The sequence below is a fragment of the Heteronotia binoei genome, chromosome 1, assembly GCF_032191835.1.
Source record: "Heteronotia binoei isolate CCM8104 ecotype False Entrance Well chromosome 1, APGP_CSIRO_Hbin_v1, whole genome shotgun sequence".
In the NCBI taxonomy this organism is placed as follows: domain Eukaryota; kingdom Metazoa; phylum Chordata; class Lepidosauria; order Squamata; family Gekkonidae; genus Heteronotia; species Heteronotia binoei.
The window spans coordinates 250211576-250235607 of NC_083223.1; the positions used below are offsets into that span (position 1 = coordinate 250211576).

General features: G+C 44.9%; 1 protein-coding gene across 2 annotated transcripts in view; it reads left to right on the top strand.

Moving 5' to 3' along the window:
• Window positions 1-8682: 8682 nt before the first annotated feature.
• Window positions 8683-24032, top strand: part of SLC29A2 (solute carrier family 29 member 2) — a 38294-nt gene continuing 22944 nt past the window's right edge. The window contains exons 1-3 of one of the 2 annotated variants that reach the window (XM_060252115.1): window positions 8683-8782; window positions 19344-19444; window positions 23763-23844. In XM_060252115.1, coding sequence (XP_060108098.1) covers window positions 19413-19444; window positions 23763-23844 — 114 coding nt within the window. In that variant the 5' untranslated portion in view covers window positions 8683-8782; window positions 19344-19412. Of the gene's footprint in view, window positions 8783-15201; window positions 15239-19343; window positions 19445-23762; window positions 23845-24032 lie in introns of those variants that run through there. The other variant, XM_060252108.1, reaches the window with a different exon arrangement.

Below are 24032 nucleotides of genomic sequence, written 5' to 3' on the forward strand. Positions count from 1 at the left end.
GATCTCCCCTCTCCAATACCAATACACCTCTTCTGTCCTCGCCTCCCCAAAACTGGTCCATCCCCCACCCCCCACCAAAATATCCAGGAATTTCCCAACTTGGACTTGCCACTCCTATATTTTTTATTTTCTTCATTTCTAGTTCATTGTTCTCCACAATGGCCTAAAGTCTGTCTCCCAGTGAGTTTATGCAGATTTGAACCTTGGTTTCCAGACAGTCATAAGAAACTAACCGCTATAGCGCATAATTGGTTATTGGGGCTGGCTGCTGTTGAACGGAGTTATTGCTGTGAGGATAAAACAAAGGTGGGGAGAACAATGCTATACACTGCTTAGTGTCTCCATCCAGAGGAAAAACGGGGTATAAATGTATATAATGTATTTTCGTAAGAAGCTGGGCTGTAAAATATTGTATATCCATATCTTACCTGCCTTTTATGCTGCCTTCGTTCCTGCTGGTATATTACTTCATCATCTCATAATTGGGTCCCTTCTCCTCCTAATCTGTAATTCAGTCAAAGACAGATAAACTTTTCTTAGCCAAAAGAAATCTAACATAAATAAATGCCTTATCCAGGCCAACCTGAGCAGGCCTTACGTTCTTGTGAGTACAGAGGAAACCTGAATCACTGTTTTGTAAGGCCCAGAAAACTGAACTCGGATTCCAGCCGCTTCTCCAGCTCGGTTGAAGCTAATCGCAATCGTTTTCATATCTGGGTTCTACGGCGTTTTGGCGCCCTCTGCTGCTGCTGAGACATTACTATTTTCCTCTGCGCCTTCTGACGTCTCCGTTTGGCGGGAAAATAAAACGAAACCTGGCGAACGCCAGAAAAACTTCCTTTTCTCTACAGTAGATCAAAACGTGCGGAGGACATTAGTAAGGTAAGGGAGCGGAGAGGGGCGCATACTGGATGAAAAGCCCTGGCTAAGGGGGAGAACTTCATCGCTCTGTCTGCTCTCAGTTAAAGCATTTCTCAGATGGTGCATTTTGAGACAGTTCACAGCCTTGATTTCTACTTTTACTTGTTTTTGTTTTGTATTCTCATATGTACGTGTGTGTGTGTGCATGTGAGTGTGTGTACTTGGTGAATGACCCCTACTGGGGGCCTGGAGGATATTCAAAGGGGGTGACTGAAGAAAGCCTGCCCTGGTCCTTCCGACTGATGGTATTCCAAGGAAGTCTCCCATCCAAGTACACTTGGCAGGGTCAACCCTGCTTAGCTTCTGAGATCTGATGAGACTGGTCAGGAAACTCTTTTGATTTCTGAAGCGGAGAGAAGCCTGCCTTATGGAGTGCTATTTTCCAAACCTGTCTCTGCTCCTTAAGCACCTTGAACAGGGACCAGATCCAAAGACATGAACAATCCTGCAGATCTCCTTGCTATGATGAGAAATGTCACCACCTGCTGATTTCTGCAGCTCAGGCTATGGTTAAGGAGCCAACAGTCTGGGCTGCCTCTCTAGTAGGGTTGGCTGAAGTGCCGGTTGGAAAATTTGCGGAGATTTAGGGATGGTGTCTGAGGGAGGTGGAGTTTAGGCATAGGAGGAAGCTCAACAGGGATGTGATACCGTAGAGTTAGGGTTGCCAGTTCTGGGTTGAGAAGCACCTGGAGATTTGGTAGTGGAGCCTGAGGAGGGCAGGGTTTGGGGAGGGGCAGGACTTCAGTGGGGTAGAATGCCCTCGGGTTCACCTTCCAAAACAGCCATGCTCTCCAGATGAGCTAATCTCTATCACCAGGAAGTTGGAAACCCTTCAGAGTCCACCTTCCAAAGCTGCCATTTCCTCCAGGGGAACTAATCTCTGTAGTATGAATATCAGCTGGAAGTTTGGCATCAAAAGTGAGATAGCCAGAGGGGTAGGGAAGAAAAAAGGCAAAGCCACTGGATATAAACATCCAAACAATCTTGAAAAAAATCTTGAAAAAAGTCAGCACAATATATTGTGAGTGTATTAAGTGTTGATTTTTTTCAAGATTGCCTGGACATTTATACACAGTGACTTTGCCTTTTTTATTCCCTACCTGGAGGTTGGCAACCCCACAAGTGTCTTGGGGACAGCTCCTTAAGAACAGCGAGACTCATGTTCCTTGGAGAGAGGGGATGTACAGCTTTCCCCACTCATGCATGATAAACTGCACCTTCTTGGATTCTTTCTTCTGCACACCAGTTCAAGGTAGAGAAGCAGACTGACCTAACTTTGTATCTGTTCTCTGGCCCCTGATAAAGCTGATCCCCTTCTCAGGTTCCCAGTCTGAAATTCAATCAACATTCCACTACAGGAAGTTTTTAAAAAAAGAAATTGAAGTTCACCCCTATGTTCCTCCAAGCCAAGTTTCATAACTTCGCCAATTCTACACCTCAGGACCAAGGGAAGAAAAAGAGATTGGATTTATACCCTGCCCTTCACTCAGAGCGACATACAGTCTCCTTCCCTTCCTCTCCCCACAACACCCTGTGAGGTAGGTGTGACTGAGAGAGCTCTGAGAGAACTGCTCTTGAGAAAGCAACTCTCTCAAGAACTGTGACTGACCCAAGGTCCTCCAGCCGGCTTTATGTGGAGGACTGGAGAATCAAACGTGGTTCTTCCAGATTAGAGTCTGCCACTCTTAACTACTACACCAAAATGGCTCTCCCTCCAAGATGCCCCCCCCCCCAGCACTGGGTTCAGCCAAAGCCTTGGTTGCTCTTTCCTGAGTGTGGGGAACCTATAGTGCCATCCTAAACAGGTTTGCTCAATCCTTTTCAACGTGGCTTACCCCTTGGCAAGGGTTCTCAGGGTGCCACTGTGGCTATGTAGTCTGGCCCTTTGGCCTACACAACTGAGCCAGTCCCAGGGAACTTATATTCTGGAATTTGGTACTAGACAAGTGCAAGACAGCAGGAAAGAATATGGATGTTGCATATACTTAGGCTGTTTCAGGAGGTAATGGGGGACTAAGGGTTTGTCCCAAAGGCTTCCTGGGAAAGGAGGGTTTTGGGGAGGAAGGTTGTTGTCATTGTATGGCGGTGTGTGTAGTATAGCTAGGAAGTCCTAAGATTGTCTGGCAGCCAGAAGTTCTAGCCCTTTTTAGCATTATGCACCACTAGATGGCAAGCTAGACTTGTTTTTTAAGGCAAGAGATGTTTCAGAGGTGGTTTGCCATTGCCTGCATCATGCCCCTGGTATTCCTTGGAGGTCACCCATCCATATACTAGCCAAGGCTGACCCTACTTAGCTTCCAAGATCTGATGAGACCGGGCTAGCCTGGGCTCTCCAGGTCAAGGTGAGGAGGGAGGTGAAGAAGAAGAATTGCAGATTTATACCCCGCCCTTCTCTCTGAATCAGAGACTCAGAGCGGCTTACAATCTCCTGTGTCTTCCTCCCCCACAACAGACACCCTGGGAGGTGGGTGGGGCTGGAGAGGGCTCTCACAGCAGCTGCTCTTTCAAGGACAACCTCTGCCAGAGCTATGGCTAACCCAAGGCCATTCCAGCAGGTGCAGAGGTTGTCATTCCAGCAGGGTCAGACATATTTGTTTTCCTGGGAAATATAATCAAAGGAGTAGAGTAGGACAAGAAAGAGAGACGGGACTTGGGTACAGTTTACTTACGTTGCTTTCCCACAGTGAAAATAGGGTGGAGATGAAAGGTGTTTGGCTAGCCATTGGGGCTCCCAGTTAAGCTACAGGCCTAAGAAAAGCTTGAGTGTATGTAAAAGGTCTGATTTCCATCCAGGTCTGTGCAAACTTGTTTGATTGGGAAAGGAGGCAAGGAGAAAGATAAGAAGCAGTGAGGGTGAGGAGCTCAAAGTTCAGCAAAGCAGATTACTTCTCCTCTGAAACTGGCTCAGACATTTGTACAGCCTGCACTCCATTTGGCTTTAGACCTGTGCACATTTGAGGAGGTGCTCACTTTATGAACCTTCATGTAAAGAGGCAGTATACCTTTGAATACCAGACTTTACAGCCAGGGGAAGGCTGTTGTCTTTCTGTGCTTGTGCATTCAACAAGGCCATCTGGCCAGCTGCACTTGGAATGCTGAGCCTTGGTCTGGTCCCATCCAGCAAGGCAACGCAGTTATTCTTATGGCCACTGGCTTATAAAGCTCTAGAAAGATTAAGACATACCCATGGCAGAGTAGTCCAGCAATAGTCAATGTGATGATGACTAACTAGAAGCGCCTTGTTTAAAAGCAGTCTTCCTTGGAATACTACTTATTGGGGAAGGCTAATGCCTTCATAATTCCCTTGTAACCTTCCAGAGGCATCACTAGTAGAAATAGGGTGCTGAGCTCCACACATATGATGGTCTCGTCCAGCAGGGCTCTTCTGCTGTAAAATGCTAAAGGAGATTTGGGTTATTAGTATTTTAGTGCTGTCTTATTTTAAGTTTAACTTTTGAATTGTTGGATTTTATTGATTTTGTGATCTTATTATGTTGTGAGCCACCCTGAGCCCACTTGTGGGGTAGAGCGGGATATAAGTTAAATTAATAAATAATAAATAATCCTTTGGGGCAGAATCCTTTGAGAGCCAGTTTGGTGTAGTGGTTAAGTGCACAGACTCTTATCTGGAAGAACTGGGTTTGATTCCCCACTCCTTCACTTGCAGCTGCTGGAATGGCTTTGGGTCAGCCATAGCTCTCATAGGAGTTGTCCTTGAAAGGGCAGCTGCTATAAGAGCTCTCTCAGCCCCACCTACCTCACAGGGTGTCTGTTGTGTGTGGGGGGGAGGTAAAGGAGCTCTGAGATTCAGAGTATAGGGCGGGATGTAAATCCAATATTTTCTTCTCCTTCTTCTAATGCATAGACACAGTTGTGGTTGGATTGCAGAGGTCCAGATGCAGATCTCCACTTTGCTCTGAGGCTCGCTGGGCCAGTCACCACCTTCCAGCCTAACCTACCTCACAAGATTGTTGTGAGAATTAATGAGGAAAAGGCCCACCTCACTCTGAGCTCTTTGGAGGAAGGTAAAGCTGAAATGCATCGCTCTCCAAAACAAATAAATTCTTTGCTTTTTAAAAAAGTCTGCTTTTGGTCACTTTCATCTACGCCAGGGGCAGCCAAACTGTGACGCAGGAGCCACATGTGGCTCTTTTACACATATTATGTGGCTCCTCTTGGAACTCCCACCACTCCATCAGTTGACTTGGAAAAGGCATTTCTCTCTTTAAATCACTTTGCCAAGCCAGTTGGCAGCTTGGAGAATGCATTTAAAGTTTAAATTGCTTTCTTTCCGTCTCTCTCTCCCTCCTCCATCTATTTGCCTTCCTTCCTTCCTTCCTTCCTTCCTTCCTTCCTTCCTTCCTTCCTTCCCTCCCTCCCTCCCTCCCTCCCTCCCTCAAACATTTATTCTCTGTGGATCTTATGTTAAGCAAGTTTGGCCACCCCTGGTCTATGCAATGCAATCTCTACCAATAGTCATCTCATCTCTTTCTTTTCCTGCAGGGTAGGGAGCAGTTCTTCTCTCTATTCTTGCTTGTGGTGGTGGGCAGAGCCATCAGGTCACAATCAACTTATAGCAAGCAAACCCTGTAGGATTTTCAAGGCAAGAGACAACCAGAGGTGGTTTGCCATTGCCTGCCTCTGCATAGAAACCCTGGACTTCCATGGTAGTCTCCCATCAAAAGACTAACCAGGGCTGACCCTGCTTAGTTTCCAAGATCTGATAAGATTGGGCTAGCCTGGGACTTCCAGGTCAGGGCATTCTTGCTTACCCTCTGCAGTTTTGCAGTCCTTAGGAAAGGCAAATCAAAAGCACACCTTCTGGTTTACTCTGGTAGAATGACTGGCATATACAGCGCAGAATATTGAACTGTCTATCATTTTTCCTAAAGTGTTTTAGAATGAAACATTCCCAAAGACACAGCAAAACACAAAAAAGCTGCCACGGACAACACCGCAAGGGCAGCGACACACATGGTGCATATTGAGCACTTCAAAACTTTTCTTGCTTCTGATGATTTCATCATGACTTTTTTTCTTTTTAAGAACTCTAGGAATGGTATTTGGGGAGGCTGCTGAGAATTTGGTAGCAAAGAACTTCTGACACTTCCACAAAACTACTACAATTCCCGCAGGTGTTGGCTGGAAGATGTGGAAACTTAAAGCAGCCTTGAAACTGATGTACGCTAGTGACCAATTTACTAAGAAGCCACATACTAAGAAGCACAAGAAGTCACATACTGAGCTGTAGCCGAGGTGAAATTGCTGCTGGAGACGCTCCACGTACCTCTTTTTTGAAAATTGTGTAAAAAATCTATATAATTAAATCAATATTGGTCCCAGGTCTGATGAAGACTGAAAAGAAACAAGTACTTAATCGATTGGCTTGTCACCACACTACTTTGGGACTTGAATAGACATGTTTTGGACATTTGGACTGATTTCTATATACTTCTTAGTAAATTGGTCACTAGCTTGCATTTTTTGTTGTGTTATCCATTAAAGTGACCTCTCTCCGATTGTATTCCATTGAAACTGATGTAGGCATGGGAAGTATTTTGCACATGGGGGTACTGGCAACAGACTCATAAAAGGTTTCATATGGGATCATGCTAGCAGGAGGAAGGACTCCCCTGTGTAACACCCCCACCTTGATACTACAAGATTTAGCTAGTACTAGGGCTTGTTCCCTGGAACTCTGGGAGAGTACATCTGAAGATGATGATATTGGATTTATATCCTGCCCTATACTCTGCATCTCAGAGCAGCTCACAATCTCCTTTATCTTCTTCCCCCACAACAGACACCCTGTGAGGAGGGTGGAGCTGAGAGAGCTCTTACAGCAGCTGCCCTTTCAAGGACAACTCCTACAAGAGCTATGGCTGACCCAAGGCCATTCCAGCAGCTGCAAGTGGAGGAGTGGGGAATCAAGCCCGGTTCTCCCAGATAAGAGTCTGCACACTTAACACTGCACCAAACTGGCTCTCAATCTGAGATTGTGCAGAGTGTGTGCCCCCCCCCCCCCAGCTGCTGGAGCCAGCACAGAAAGGCACACCTTTTCCCCGATAATAGCTGACCCTTGTTTATTCTGACAGGCCTTCATAATTCAACCAGCTTCTTGTGTGGACCTAGCATTGGGGGAAGCCACTCTTGTTGAATGTTTGCTAGCTCTACAAAAGGTTTTTTACATTTTAACCCCAGCCTTCCTTCAAAAAAACTGAGGATGCCATGTAAAGTGCCTCTCCATTTCATCCTCCTAACTCAGCAAAGTAGGTTAGGGCCAAGACAGCAACTAGCTGCAGGTCACCCAATGAGTTCCACGGCTGAGGGGCAGGGTTTGAACCTGGATCTTCTCAGTCCAACACTCTAACCATGGCAGCCCACAACTGCTCTGTTGCTGTATACAGGTGTGTGGAAGATGACTAGCTGAGCAATAGGGTGGCCAATTCCGCCCTGGACAATTCCTGGCAATTTGGAGGTAGTGCCTGCAGAGGGGTCAGGTTTCCCTAGAGTTTGTCCTTTGAAGCTGCCATTTTCTCCAGAGGAATTGATCTGTGTAGTCTGGAGATCAGCTGTAATTCTAGGGAAACTCCAAGCGCCAGCTGGAGGTTGCAACCCTACATGAGTACGTTGGCTGCCTGACTTGAAACCTAGAAGCAGGGGATGGGGATATGCCAGTAAACTGCACACACACACTCTCAACTCTTCTGGTACCATGGAGGACTAGGAGAAGAGGTAGGCATATGCCTGAGGACTAGGAGATACGCATCTCCTTGCACAGGAATTACCCTACAGGATACATGTGGGAGAAGATGCTCACTTGTGCACTCTCCAGCATTGCTTGAGAACTGATTGTGAATAGGGTCTCTCTAGGTGGAGTCACACACTCCTGGCATCCCTCCCAGGATGGACTCCCAGGGGTGGCCAAATGTGGCTCTTTCACACATCTTGTGTGGCTCTCATAGCCCCCACCACCCTGTCAGCCAGCTTGGAGAAGGCAAATGCGTTAAAGTTGTTTTCTTTCCACCTCCCCTCCCCCCATCTATTTGCATTCCTCCCTTCCTTGCAGCTCCCAAACATCTGACATTCATGTCTTGTGGCTCTCCAAAATCTGATGTTCATTCTATGTGGGTCTTACATTAAACAAGCACCCTGAGTGAATGCACCAACAGCTGAAGTAGTACGCTAGGCATTCTTCAATCGCATTCAGTGAACGTGGTCAGCCCCCAGTAGGGCGTGGTCAGTTCTGGATTGTGAATTTCCTGGAGGTGGGGGGTTGGGTTTGAACCTGGGGAGGGCAGGATTTGGGGAGAGGAGACCTCAGTGAGGTACAATTCCATAGAGTCCACCTTCCAAAACAGCCATGTTCTCCAAGGGAACTGAAGTCTTTCACCGGGAGAACACGATTGTAATTCTAGAAGAACTTCAACCACCACCTGGAAACTGGCAACCCCAGCGTCTAGAAACTACGCGCACGTGTGAACCCAGTGTTGAGGGCAAGGGAAAAGTACTGTGTACATGATCCGTGGCGTTCTGCTTCGCCTCTTCCAGGCCTAAGACGCGGCATTTCAAACCACTCCCAGGCCCACAAGAGGGAAGGGAGCGAAAGTGGCTGGGCGGGTCGCCCGCTTCAGCCCCAGGGCGTCTCCCCGCAGCCAGGTAGCAGGGAGGCCTGCCAAGGGACGCCGCCTCTTTCCCAGCAGTTTCCGGGCGCGCAGACTCCAAGGCGGCGCTCCTCCCCGGCCACGGCGGTGGCGCTAGCTTTGGCTCGCCGGGTCAGCTTTGCGGGCGTCCTCCAGCCTCATGGAGCTGGCGGGGTCGACGAGGAGCCGCAGGCGGGAGGAGCGGCCCTCCCCAGAAGGTGAGTCGCCCTATTCTTCGGTGCTGGATCCGAAAAGCGTCTCCGGACACAGGATAGAAAGGGGCGCGGCTGGAGGAAGGATGCGCTAGGCACCGGGGGTAGGATGGGGGGCTTTTCAAATGCTTTCCCGCTTTGTAGGGTCCAACGAAATCTAATGCGAAGCTAGGAATGCTGCGGTTTACACGGTGCCGTGGCCTGTGGGAACTGCGGCGCAGGACCTAGAACTCTGGGGGGGGGGGGGGGAGGAGAGAGCGATTACTAAGTAGGGTTGCCTGCCTCCAGGTGGGGCCAGGAGATCTTCCGCTTTTATAACTGATCTCCAGCTGGCAGAGATCAGCTCCCCTGGAGAATATGGCTGCTTTGAAGGGTGGGCTCTATGGCATTGTATCCTGCTGAAGCTTCCCCTCCCCCCCCCCCCCCCAAACCCCGCTGTCTCCCAGATACACCTTCAAAGTCTCCAGGTATTTTCCAACCCAGACCTGGCGACTGTATTGCTCAGGCTTTTAAAGGAAGTCGTTTCTCAGAGGGGGCAACCCCTCAAAGCTGTTTTCAATGCCAGGGTACAGCCCTGGAAGTTGTATCTCCCGGTCCAGACCCTTGCAGAATGCTTTTCCTGGCTTCTTATCTAACTCATTCTCATCAGATTTAAGGTTTTCAGGGAAAGAGAGAATAGTGTTTTCAGGTCACTTAGTTCCAGCATGTCTCATTCTAAAATATAGTCCTGCAAACAGAAAAGAGTGCCTGCGACAAAGTGTCTGAATAAGAGAAGAGGGGACAAGTGAGTTAGGCCCCGTGCAAGTTCAGCAACAGGGCCAGAAGGCCAGTTCAGTAGAGCCTTTGACAACAGGACATTGAAGGGGAGAATCACAGCTTTGCTTTCAAGTAAAAATGCTCCAAAGGTGTAACAAGCAATGCAAGTAGACAGGTGGCAGGAGGTAGGGACAGCTCCCTGCATGGCACAGATGGGTATATCATGTAGGCAGAACACAAGGTGCTCCCGGCTCTCTCATGGTGGGTTTGTTTGTTCCTTTGAAGCTAAGGTTGCTGACCTGGAGAATCTGAGTGACCCAGAGAGAGGTATATGGATAAGGCTGTCAGCATCCATGCTGACGGTCCTCTGCTGTCCTGGAGAATGAGGGTCTCATCATAGGTGGTCATTGAGTGGAAGGGAGAGGGAAGCAGGGCAGGATTCTTCACGCCTTTGGGGATCCCACCTTGTGTCTGAAGTAGTCAGATCAGTTCTTGTGTGTGCAGTGATTAGATTCAGGACCACAATATCGAGACCTTTGTATGTCATTTTCCCAACCTGAAACAGTTCCTGGAGATCTGTTTAGAGGAACCCACATGTTCCCTAGGATTCACATGGGTTTTCCCAATGGATTTAATAGCACAAGGGGCAAAAATAGCAGAAGGGGAAGGCTGAAGCTTCTCTATATGCACAGTGGTTCTGGTCAAGAGTTGCGCACTCGGGAATTAAGGAGAACCAACCCACAATTCATACGTGATTGTGGTACAGCTAACATAGGGTGGGGGACCCAGACCCTACCTGAGGACTCTAATGTGCTCACTCTGACAGCTTCCTTTGTGGAGTTGGGGGCAAGGCAAGGGCTTGTCCATAATTAAGGAGGTAGATTTCTGATAGATGTTTTGACCTTATAGTGACATGCCTGTCAAGTGCAGAGGTGGAAGTCATTGTGTGCAGTTCAGATAGTAGGCTGTTAGGGAGTGCAAAGGAAGAATTGGCTATTGTGGTGCATGGCGGCACCAGCAGCTTTGGGAAATGTAGTTGTGTGGTCCTGAGAAGGGAATGTCTTATGTAATGAATGTCTAGGGCTTCCAAGATAGCATTATTTTAAAAATGTTACCTATTCCATGCTGGGCATATAGGAACCTTTATGGAGAAACTGACTCTGTACACAGCGGACATGCTTCACTTGAGCTGAAATGGAGCCCGACTGCTGGCATTTAAGTCTCCAAAAGGTTGCAGAGCCGCTTTTACAACTAACTCCTGTGGAAAAATCAACAGTAGCTGGGGAGCCCAGTTTGGGATGACTCATCCATAAAGGGTGATGAGGTAAACGTTCAGGGTCATCTAAATGAAGATGGGCTAGAATTTTACAATGAATATATGCCAGAAAATGACAGCCACTTTTTAAAAGCCAAAAGGGTTGTGGGAGGAAAAATATGTCTGCCAAGAAAGCTTGGCAAGGGAAACAAGGCACAGGTGTTTGCATGCAAATATTGGAAGCCTCTGAGGGAACATGGGGGAACTGGCATGCTTATACTAAAGAATATAGTTTGCCCAGAGGAGAAGGGGGGGGGGGAATCAGTGAGACATGGTCATTCCTGGATATAAACTTTATAGAAAGGCCAGGGAAGGATATGTTGAAAGGACTGCAGCTCAGTATACCAAAGAAAGCATAGAATCTGATAAACTTGAATATGTAATAAGAATAAATTCCACCACAGAATTACTATTGGTGGACATAGCAGGCCCAGAAAGTAATTTAATACGTCCCTAGTATTATCAGCCCCCTGACCAGAATTCTAAGAATAACCTTTATTTTTATTTATTAGATTGACATGTCCCTTTTTGAGCACAAGAACCTCTGGCTTATAACTTTAATGTACACTTTTCCTCCGCTGCTCTGCCTCAGATATTATTCTGTTGAGGGTTTCAGCTTGGCATGTGAGGGGTGATATATACTCTGGCCCTTCCTCCCAAGCCTAGAGATCTTTAATGCCCTGGGGACTAAGCAGGGAGGAGCCAGATCTTGCTGCTTCTCAGATGTTATTCCATAGATGACTTTCTGAGATAGAGAAAACAATAACAGAGGCAATGTAATAATGAGTGACTTCCAACTACCTTCCCATTGACTAGGTAAGTGCATATTTGTGACAAAGAGAGAGAACTTAGAGATGTCATAACCCACTGTGCTTCTTGGAACAGTTAGTCTCAGACCTGATGAGGAAAGAGGTGATCTCAGACTTAGTTTGTGAGTGTTGCTGAGAACCTGGCATAAGATGGGAGGTTTGTTAAACAAGTTGGGAATGTTGACAACAGCATTCATAGAAATGGAAAGTTGTTTTAAAAGGTGGGTGTATGCAGGTAGATAAGGAAACTTGGAAACATGAGGGGATTAGTCAAAAGGCAGTTGGAGGGGAAAATAAAGGGGGCCACATCTCTTTAGGATGCTCAGAAGTCATTCAGTTAGAATAGCGTGGAGAAGCTGCCATCATATTTGTGAGAGCTAGTTTGGTGTAGTGGTTAAGTGCATGGACTCTTTCCAGGAGAACCGGATTTGATTCCCCACTCCTCCACTTGCACCTGCTGGAATGGCCTTCGGTCAGCCGTAGCTTTCACAGGAGTTGTCCTTGAAAGGGCAGCTGCTGTAAAAGGCTCTCTCAGCCCCACATACCTCACAGGGTGTCTGTTGTGTGTGTGGGGGGGGAGGAGATAGAGGAGATTGTGACCACTCTGAGACTCTGAGATTCAGAGTATAGGGTGGGATATAAATCCAATATCATCATCAAATCTAAGAGGATCCAGTATGGCTATCAAGGGTATCATAAGTATTTATCAGTCTCCCTCTGTTGTCTTCTGCTCATGGGTGAAGACTTTTTTTTTGTTTTGTTTGGGGTGCCTCTAGTAACTTTTATGGACTGTACAACACAACCCCCGGTTGTGTTGTATTTGTATGTTTACATCAATTGTATAAACGTTTTAAAATGCCACTTAAACGGTTAAATGTCTGCTGCATTTGGGCCCGATTTGGGTAGGAAAGTGGCACAGGAATGTTTCAAATAAATAAAAATACATATAATAAAGGCAAGAAGTTTTTCATTACCCAAGCAAGGAATACGAACTTTGAAAAGCTTTAACAGAGTCCATCACCTAAGGCTTCTTGAGTAAACGTAGCACACCTGGGGTCAGAGGACAGATTCTTACATGGATTAGTAGCTGGCTGAATGACAGAAAATGGAGAGCAAAAATACACAGACAAGTTCTTGCAATGGAGGGAAGGACCAGTGCTACTTAAATTTGTTCATCAGTGATGTAGAATTGGGGGTGTGCAGTGGAAAGGCTACATCTGCAGAAGGTGCCAAATTATTCAGAACTGGAGAAACTGAAGTGGATTGTATTCCAAGAGAAGAAGAGGATAAAAGATTGCTTTTATACCCTGCCCTTCACTCAGTCTCAGAGCAGCTTACAATTTCCTTTCCCTTCCTCTCCCCACAACAGACGCCCTATGAGGTAGGTGGGGCTGAAAGAACTGCTCTTAAGAGAACAGCTCTGAGAGAACTGTGGCTTGCCCAAGGTCACCCATCTGACTTTATGTGGTGGAGTAGGAAGTCAAACCTGCTTCTCCCAGATTAGAGTCCATTCTCCTAACCGCTACATTGAACTGGCTCTCTCAGAGGATCCCTTTGTACTAGGCGAGTGGGCACAACAAAGTGGGAAATGAGATTAATAGAATCATAGATTTGGAAGGGACTGCCAGGGTCATTTCGTCAAAGCCCCTGCACAATGCAGGAAATTCACAAATACCCTCCCACCCTCTGGTGCCCCAAGATCATTTTATTTTGGAAAATGGTACTTAACAAAATAACAGATCACAGGAATGCGACTACCATTATCCCTTGAATTTATTTTATTGAATTTTAGGAAAAGTCATAAAATAACCTTGGTTAATAAAAGAAGAATTGCTTTTCTAATCTATGCTGCCAAAATAGCGATTGTGCAAAAATGGAAGGCTCCCACTATAACTTTGTGGCATATGAAGAATCGGCTTCCACTTTAACTTTGTGGCATATGAAGCTGTGGAATATTTATATAATGGCTAAGTTAGCCGATATGAAAAAAAAGCTTCTAGACCCAGAAGTAGACTTATTTTTTTTCTATTTGGTCCCCTATTATAGAATATCTGCAGAAGAATGGTGAAATTCCCAAAGTGATTAATATACTTCAATTATGGTAAATCTAATTGTTAATTGTTATCTCTCTCTTTCTCACCAATACCTAAGGCTTTAATTAGACAATATATTCCGTTCTTGACCTTGTACTTGCAGAAAAATGTTAATTTTGCATTTTGGTTTGTATCATATTGTAATTTACATTATAAAACAATAACATGTTATTAGGGTTTGTAGAATTTTTCGGGCTCAAGTGCCGTGTTCTACTGGAGAAAGTTTTTCTTCCAGACGTTTCGTTCTCAGCTGCGGAGAACATCCTCAGTGGCGTTCTCCGCAGCCGAGAACGAAACGTCTGGAAGAAAAACTTTCTCCAGTAGAACACGGCACTTGAGCCCGAAAGATTCTGCAAAGCTAATGATGTTACCAGCTGTGAAAACCTGAAATCTTTAATAAAATGTTATTTCAACATGCCCAGAAGATAATTTTTTCCATGCTCAGAAGATGATTTTTTAAAAAAACAACCCTTCATGATCCCTGGCCAAACTCGACTGGAAAAAAAAATTGCTGACTAACCCCAAAGTGGCAATCAGCATTTCCCTGGGCATGTAAGAAAGGGCCATGACTCAAGAACTAAGCACTGATGCAACCTTTCCTGCCCTCCATCTCATGATCTGCCTAAGTTCACAGAATCAGCATTGCTGACATGGCCATCTAGCCTCTGTTTGAAAATCAAAGAAGGAGAGCCTACCACCTCCTGAGGAAGCCTGTTCCACTGAGAAACTGCTCTAACTATCAGGAAGTTCTTCCTAATGTTTAGCCAAAAACTCATTTGATTTCATTTCAGCCATTTGTATTGTATTTTTGTGTTTTCTGGGGCAACAGAAAACAACTCCTCACTATTCTCTATATGACAGCCTTTTAAATACTTGAAGATGGTGATCATATCACCTCTCCAGGCTTAACATACTGAGCTCCTTCAGCCTTTCTTCATAGGATAGTCTCCAGACCACTCACCATCCTCTGGACATGTTCAAACTTGTCTATATCCTTCTTAAATTGTGGTGTCCAAAACGGAACACAATACTTCTGGTATGAAGTGATGCAGACTGGAGACAAAAGTCCTAATTTTTCATAGATGGTAGTAAGATGTGAGTGCTGACAGACCTGGAAAAAGATCTTGGGGTAATGGGTCTCCCTAGAAATAGGAGCTCATTGCTACAGGATCTAGCACCAGCAACCAGCTTCATTTTTGGAAAGGGCTGGACAAATTCACCAAAGGTTTGTCCATCAATAGCTGTTCATCACAATGGCTCAATGGAACCTCTGTCAATGTACATACTAGTTTTTGGGGAGCAGCCATAGGGAGAAGTTGGTGGCCCTGCTGTGGGTTTTTGGGGGAGTGGTAGGAAACAGGCATTGGATTAAATGAACTATCCATCTGATCCAACGTGGTTTATGTTCTTAGAGAAATTTGCCAGTGCCCTTTGCTTCCAAATTTAATGTGTTCCTCAGCTGCTTGTAATTCTTCAGTGAAACGGTAAGGTAAGTAACTCTGGACATGTTCAGAGGTGTTCCCTGCTGGGCTTTTATGTACCCCTACATTGATTGAAAGCAAGGTTGAGAGTTAAATATTCCACCCTGGCTGTGTGCCTGTTTTGGTGTATGTGTGATTCTGTTCTCCGTCAATTCCTGCCTCAGAAATAATATGAAAGTGGAATTACTTGGTCTAGCATCAGAATCTCAGTGCACATGACAAACTTCCAAATAGCCTGTAATCCCTCTGTTGTATGTGGTAATGTTGCACATTAGTGGCAGAAGTTATGGGCCTTTGACCCCTACTGTTATCATTAATTGGAGCAGCTCAAGGTTTCATGGCTGCCATGACAACCATGGGGCTGTCTTAACTGACGCTGAATTCACCTAGTGTAATGGTGGAAGAAGTAGGTTTTTATCCCCTGCTTTTCTCTACCTTGAGGAGTCTCAAAGTAGCTTATAGTCACCTTCCCTTCCCCTCCCCACAGTAGGCATCTTGTGAGGTATGTGGGGCTAAGAGAGTTCTGAGAGAACTGTGACTGGCCTAACGTCACCAGCATGCCTGTGGAGGTGAGGGGAACCAAACCCAATTCTCCAGATTATAGTTCACTGCTCTTAACCACTGCACCATGCTAGTTCTTTGTTGGTCAGAGTATCAGCCTAGAAACTAGGAGACCCAGGTAAAAATCCCTCCTGGGACATGAAAATTTGCTGGATGACCTTGGGCCAATCATACTTAGCTTAATTTACCTCACAGAGCATTGTGAAAATAATATGGAGGATGGGAGAATAGGATTGTAGGCTGTAGGCTCCACTTAGGTGGGCAAAGCAGGATGTAACTAAAAAAAAAATTAGTTAGAACAGGCCATCCCCTGGATTTGGTGTTCTGGGCAAGTTAGGATAATGGTGCTCTGGGAGTGGTAGTGCTGTGACTCCACTGTCAGGTATAGATTTCAGCAAGCACAGAATCATGCAGAAGTGTGGGTGGGTCAATTAACATGATCTGCCCTCAAAGGGAGATGGATCCACATGGCTTCCTGATTTCCCAGTTTGATGTGACTGACAATGCATACAACAGATTTAGTTGTTCTCTGGAATCAGGAGGCTTTGTGAATGGCAAACGCTATGGCTCCTGTTCATGCATGAATACGCAAAGCTACCGTGTACTGAATCAGACCCATGGTTATTCTGTCTTTTGAGACTGACAGTCCATCTCCAGGGTTTTGGACTGAGATTTTTCATATCACCTAGAAGCAAAGATGCCAGGGATTGAACATGGGACCTTCTACATGCTAAGCTGGTGCTCTGCCACTGAGTCATGCCCCCTCCCCAGTGGCCCCAGCTCACAGTAGTGACTGTTTCTTTGTGTGATGAAGCAATTGTGACAATGTTTGGAGTGAAGATGGAGGAAGACTTGAGCCAAATCTGACCAAATGCAAACAAGATCCCATTTGTATTGTACTTTTGTGTGTGTGTAGATTGTTTATGGCTTTTAAAATGTTCTAAGCCACCCTAATTATTTATCTTAAATAGAAAAATAGGATATAGATATTCTTAATATAGCACTATATATGTGCCTGTGGCACTTTATGGGACCTCATAGACAAAACAAAACAAAAAGACAAGTCTCAGTAGTTTACGTTCTGAACTTCAACAAGGCTTTGGGGGGTGGGAGTAAGATGGGAGAAGGGGGAAACTAAAAGAGTGACACTGTAGCACAGTAGCTAAGATCCCAGTCGCATGCACACACACTTGACAGTAAGCCCTGTTGAACATAGTGAGACATAACTTCCAGCACAGGATAAGGTTATCAGCAAACTAGAAGTCCATCTCAGCTACAAAATCATGGGTGTACTACTGATCTACACTGCTGGGGTGTCATGAAAGTTTCTGAAAGAATGCTTGTGCAGCTCCTTTACACACTAAATTGCTAGAGAAGAACAAAGTAGCTGCTGATCATTTTAGTGCCAATTTATTTCAATATTTAATGTTGCTTTTTTGTGGTAAATTTTATTGCCTTGCTGCTTAGTGCTGTGAAGCTGCTAAGAAATTTCCTGTGTTAACTTTTTTCTTTTTAGTGAAAGTGAAGCTGGGTTTTATTACTGTTTTTTAAATATGTGATTATTTTACAGTTCTGTTGTTGTTGTTTGTCTGAAAGCCACTTCACCATCTTCAAGTACATGAAGGGGTGTCGTATAGAGGATGGTGCAGAGTTGTTTTCTGTTGCCTTTGAAGGTCGGACCAGAACCAGTGGGTTGAAATTAAATCAAAATAATTTCTGGCTAAACATTAGGAAGAACATCCTGACAAAGCAGTTCCTCAATGGAACAAGCTTCCTTGCGAGGTGGTGGGTTCTCCTTCCTTGAAGGTTTTTAAACAGAGGCTGGGTGGCCATTTGACAGCCATGCTGATTTGATCATGAGAAGGAGGGCAGGAAGGGTTGCATCAGTGCTTAGTTCTCATGGTTGTTTGTTATATGCCCAGGGAAATGCTGATTGCCACTTTGGGGTCAGTCAGCAATTTTTCTCCAGGCCAGTTTGGCAACGGATCCTGGAGGTTTTATTGCCATCTTCTAGGCATGGAGCAAGGGTCACTGGGGATGTATGTGTGGGGGGAAGGTATTTGTGAATGTCCTTCATTGTGCAGGGGTTTGGACTAGATGACCCTGGAGGTCCTTTCCAGCTCTATAATTCTAAGTGGTTGTGGTGGAGAAAGTAGGAAAGAAATAAGTAAATGAAATAATAAAATCTTTTAGCATGAAAATAAATATAAGACTGGGGAGAACTAGAGAAGCAAGGGGGTGAATGTGAGCTAATACATATGTGTTTGTGTGGAGGGAGAATCTTCCACAGTATTTGATCTGGTCATTCTTTACAAACCCTCCCCCACCTGATAGTACAATCCAAAATACAACTATTTCTTTCTTTCTTAAGATATTTATGTCCTGCCTTCCCTTGTGGCTCAGGGTGGCTTACAAGTCACAATTAAAGCTTTACAAATTAAAACCAGTAGAATAAAGCCCCAGATACCCTTCCGCTCCAAAGATTCCTGCAGCTGTGCTACCTTAAGTGTATTAAGAGGTAGTGAATGCGCATTTTGTGAATATCTCCTGAAGCCCTTCTTCGGTGGTAAATGCAGCTTGAATCTGCCTTGCCTTTGAGTGCGTTAGTGTGTATACCAAGGATTACTTTCCCAGTATAAACTACTGATTCGACATCTGGATTTCCCCCTCTTGTTCTAAGGAGTTATCTATATTGTACTTACTCCTCTTTTTGCCATTGCAAAACCACCATGTTTTTCAAAGGGTTTTTCTAACTCTTCTCAGCCTAGTTCTGAGCTGGAGGCTTTAAATGTAGGCCAAAGTGTTATATATTTCCGCATTCATTTCAATATCCATTTCCCATGATGATTCCAGTGGGTTAGCCATGTCAGATTGCGGTATCAAAATTACCGGTAAACGTGAGTCCAGTGGCACTTCCAAGGTTAACAAAATATGTTCCAGCATAAGCGTGAGTCAGTTCCCTTGGTCACATCCAGTAAGTGTTGCTTCATACTTCTGATGAACTGAGCTCGGACTAACAAAAAGAATAGGGTTTATAACTCTAGCTTCCTTGTGGTTTTTGTGAGGAGAAGGTGTCACTGAGCCTCTGAATCACTGAGTTTGAACTATTGAAGGCTTCTGTTTGAACTATTGTGGGTGAAGAGGTTTAACTGATCAGGAGTCAGCCCTGGGTTTGACTATCTGGACTCAGCTCTGACATATATGCAGTAGTAGCACCGGAGCGCGTTTCTGAGCAAGCACAGACGCAGAGTGCATTTCTCTAATTTGTGAACAGTTGCAGCTGAGATTAAGAAGCTGGGCATCTGAAAAGACTTGTGCCTTGGCATTGCTGGGCTGGCGCTGTAGGGAGGTGGGTTCCAAATGGTACTCTTGGGTGCTCTTTCTGTTCCTTCCAACTGGATTTGTAGTAGGCTGATTCACCAGTCATCCCATGAATGACTACCTTTTAAAGCTGCAATTCTCAGGTGCTCAAACTCAGAGATGGTCATGGACTGGATTTTTCCATCCCTTCAGGTTAGACTTGCTGTTAGTTATTCCATTTTTGCCTTCCAGGGGCAGCTGTGATTTGACAGAGGCAAGACTCCCACACTGAACTGCCTCCCGCACAGGGATAAACCTTTCATGATGGCCTCTCAGGGAACACCAAAGGACTCGTGAGTAACAGAGTCTCATTAGGTCTAGCTTGGGAGGGATTTACTTTGGGATTGTTTGCACTGTGTGATTTGCACTGTACATAGTAACAGTCTGCTTTTATATCATTAAGGATAATTGCTTTTTCTGTTTTTGTGTGGTCTCTGGTACTCAGCCCCTTTTGTGGTTTTCTGCCAAGTCAAACCGCTGGTCTTTCAAGATCAGTATTGTTCATTCTGACTGGCAGCTGCTGCTCAGGGTCTCAAGTAGAGGTTTTTCTCATAACTTAATAATAATAATAATAATAATAATAATAATAATAATAATAATAATAATAATAATAATAATAATAAACTTTTATTTATATCCCGCCCTTCCCGCCGGAGCAGGCTCAGGGCGGCTAACATGACATAACTTAATACCTGATCCTTTTATAACCAAATGTGCCTGGGATTGAACTTCTGCCCTTCTGCATGCAAAGGAGAGGCTCTGCCACTGAACCACAACACCAGCTCCTTTGCTTCCCCAACTCAACATTAATTAGACCAATTATGCAAGTCTTCCAATGTCCCCAAAGGATTGTTTCTGAAAAAGAGGCAAAGGCAAAAGGTGTGTCCTTTTTTAAAAAAGTGCTTTCAGGTATGTATTTGGATGCTGGAAAGTGTTTCATGACTGACTTGCTTAGATTTCAGGATTAGAAGTATTTGGTGAGCTACACTTCCCCAAAACCTGACTTTCCAGTCTAGTCACAAGAGAGAGAGGCTGAGGGGGTGGTTTTGGCTTCTGCCCTTCTTTCCTTCACTATCAAGACACAGCATTTCTGTTTGTGGGGGAGGGACGTAAGCAAACCAAGGGAAAACTGCCTCCCCTTCCATCATCTCTTTATAACACCCCCCCTTGCTGCTCAGTTTTCAAGGAGGCCAGAAAGGCTTTAATGTTTGGATCAGTCTTTTTGCAACCCCAGGGGAATTTTGACATGCGTTGGGATTTTTCATTTCTGTCTTTCCTGTTACCCACCTGAGAGTCTTAAGCTGGGAAACATTCAGAAGACCCACGTCCCCAAACCTGTCTGAGACAGAGAATTGAGATTCTCTCCCTCTCTTTAGCCTTTCTGTAGGTTATCTTCCAGGAGTCGCTCATGCACAGTAGCTGTGCAAGAACACAGGAGTTTACATGGAGGGGTGAGGGGAGAAGCCTGGGCATCATGATAGGCTAGGGGTGCTCACTTGACCATTCTTGATTAAATCTCTAAAGTTCCCCATCCTCCCAATATAGAGGAATATCCATAGCTTGATAATCTGTGCATTGTATGCAGCCAGGTTCAGTCCATGACAACTCTAGTGAAAGGGTATCTTTCTCTCCCTCTCTTGCTCACTGCTGTTTCCCTCTGACTTTTCCTCTGTCCAGATTTTGAGGCTGGAAATAAACTAAGAAGGGGTAGTAGAGAGAACGTTCAAGCCCTCCTTTCATACTAGCCATCTTTCTGTTGCAGAGTACCTTATCTTTACTATGGTGACCTTGAGAGTGGGCTGCATAGTGTGCTTTCTGTGGAGTCTGCCTTTTAAAGATACTTGTAAGGTGTGTCTGATCCAGATGAGCGCTAGCTAGAGAAATTGTATTATGCTTACCTCTGCAGGTCTACATGGAGTACCATTTTAAGAACACAAGAACCCTGCTGGATCAGACCATTGGTCCATCTAGTCCAACCTCCTGTCTAACACAGCGGCCAACCAGTTCCTCTGGAGGTCCAACAACAGGGCATAGAGATGGAGACCTTCCCTTGATGTTGCCCCCTGGCTCTGGGATTCAGAGGTTTTGTGCCTCTGCCCTTGAAAGTTGCCTTCAGTCACCACTGATAGAGCTATCCTCCATTAATCTGATTCCATTAAAGCTGTTTATTCCTGTGGCCATCACTACATCCTCTGTCAGCAAATTCCACATTTCATTAACTCTCTGTGTAAAGAAGTATTTGCTTTTGTCTATCCTGAATTTGCTGCCCATCAGTTTCATTAGATGCCCCTGAGTTCTAGTATATTAGGAGAGGGAGAAAAAATTCTCTCCACCCCATGCATAATCGTATAAACCTCTATCATGTCTCCCCTAAGTTACCTCTTTCCTAAACTGAAAACTCCCAGACTCTTCAGCCTTTCCTCATAGGGTAGGTGGTCCACCCCCTTAATCATCTTCATTGCCCTCCTCTGTACTTTTCCAGCTCAGCAATGTCCTTTTTGAAAGACGGTGACCAGAACTGTATTCCAAATGAGGCCGCATCATAGACAATGTTTCCTCTAATCCACACCCCCCTCCCCCCGCTGAGCAAAGAAGTTTACATCTTGAGAGAATATAATTGCTATAATTTTAAAATTGTCAATGGGCAATGGCTTCTGCTGAGTGGGGCTTCCTGTGTCAATGAGTGGCTGCTCATGCACACAGCTTAGAGGGAACACTGACATTGATCTGTACAGGGGCACTATAATAACGTTTTATGTTCTTTTCCTAATAATCCCGAATTCCCTAATTCCTAATTTTGTGTACAGGGCCAATCCCAAGAAATAAAGATGTTTCGCTCTGCCTTGGCTTCCTGGCATTTTTGGGGAGTACCCATATGATGTTGTCTTATATTTATCCTGCTTTTGTGATTTCTCCCCCTTTGCTGTGATAGTTCCCAAACCTGGTCTGATAATGGTCTTTTCGCAGTCAAAGCGCCTTTAAATGCTGCGTGGACAGGAAGATGAGCATTTTTGCAGAGTCTGCCCACATTTGGTGCTATTGTCCTTACCTCAGTGCCCTACAGTTGCCATTCCTCCCCATAGAATGTTTTTTTCAGGGCTTTTAAAAATTGTGACTAGATGTGTTGCTGTAGCACAGTAGTGTTATAACAAGCTATTTCTATGATCAACTAGTTCACAGCTTTCACTTTTTGAAAAAAGTAAGTTATGGTGGAGTTGTAAGGGGAAAGATGCAGGTTGTACTTTTTTCTTTACATCTCTGCAATGAAAAGGCCAAAGGCTCACTGCATTTTTAAAATAAAGATGGGAACTAGTAGATTGTAGCAATAGATGGTTATAACACTATAGCTGTCTAGCAAGTCCTAATTTTAAAAAAGCTGAAAAAAATTCCTCCACTGGCAGCAGTGGGGGAGGTAGCTACAAAGGACTGACGAAAGGAAAGTGTGCAGAAATCTTTGTGTGAATGCTCCACTGCCACACACATGTCTCTACATTTGCTGCAGAAACAAGATCTTCATGGGGAAGCAGCCCTGGTGTTGAATTTTGAAAGGCCTTAGCAAGCATGATTCAGGATACTGAAATGTACATCATCTTCTGGGTATTTTTCCTTGTGCTTTTTCATAGAAACAGCTGGAAGGGACCCCAAGGGTCATCTAGTCCAACTACCTGCACAATACAGGAAATTCATAGCTACCTCCCACTCCTCCAGGATCCCTGGGCCATTTTAGTTTGGAGAAGAATTCCTTCCTGACCTCAAAGTGGCTATCAGCATTACCCGGGGCATATAAGAAAGGGCCACGAGAGCCAAGCACTGGCTTATCCCTTCCCTCTCATGATCCTCTCCCTCTCATAACCCGCCTAAATTCATAGTGAGTTATAAAATTAGCATTGTTGTCAGATAGCCATCTAGCCTCTGCTTAACAACCTTCCAAGAAAGGGAGCCCACCACCTCCCAAGGAAGCCTGTTCTATTGAGGAACTGGTCTAAGGAAGTTCTTCCTGGCTGCCACATCTGTTGGGTTTGCTTGTTTCTGACTTTTAAAAAGCAAAGTTCTTTTTGAAGTTGGAGCTGCTGGAGAATCTGAGGTGGTGTGTTGATTGTTTTATGTATTGGTGTATACATAAGTAAAATGGTGTTCCCTTAATGCAAAGCTTGTTGTGCAAGTGGCATGGTTCTTACCATGCCCCATTTTGAAAATGTATTCTTTAACTTCACTACTAAATTATAAATTAAAAATGAATGCCCAGTTATACATAATGTTCCGTTTCTAGTGCTGCATCTTGCAGGAGTGGAAATAGGCCTATACACTGAAAACCTTGGTGTACTTGAGGTTTTGTCTTTTGCAACAGTTTTCTGCAGCTTTAAAAAAAATGCTTCCACTGATGTCATGGCCTTCACGTTAGCAGAAGCAGACAGTAGGATACATGCCACTGCTTTAGCTTTAGCTTTAGGAACTGAACTGTAATTTTTTAATTATAGTTTTATTGTGATTTTGTGCTGTTAGAAATGGTTTGTCAATGTAATATGTGAATAAAGTCTGTGGTTGAGCCGATGTATCTCCCTAGCCTGAAATCTTTTTAACTGGTGTGTCCTTTTCTCCCCGAACTGCCAGTTTTCATTGTGTGGCAATAATTTTCTTCGTCCTTGGCCTGGGAACTCTCCTTCCCTGGAACTTCTTCATCACAGCTATTCCGGTGAGTCTTTTAACTCTGAATGCATTTTTGGGCAACAAAGATAGGGAGTTGTCTTCCCGGACTCTGCCCCTGCTCAGATTCAAACTTTAAATTTTATTCCTCTGTCTGCATTTACCGTAATTCTTGTTTTAAAATCCTGAAGCATGCCAGTCCTTTACTCTGCACTGCCACAGTCTGTGTGTTGGGTG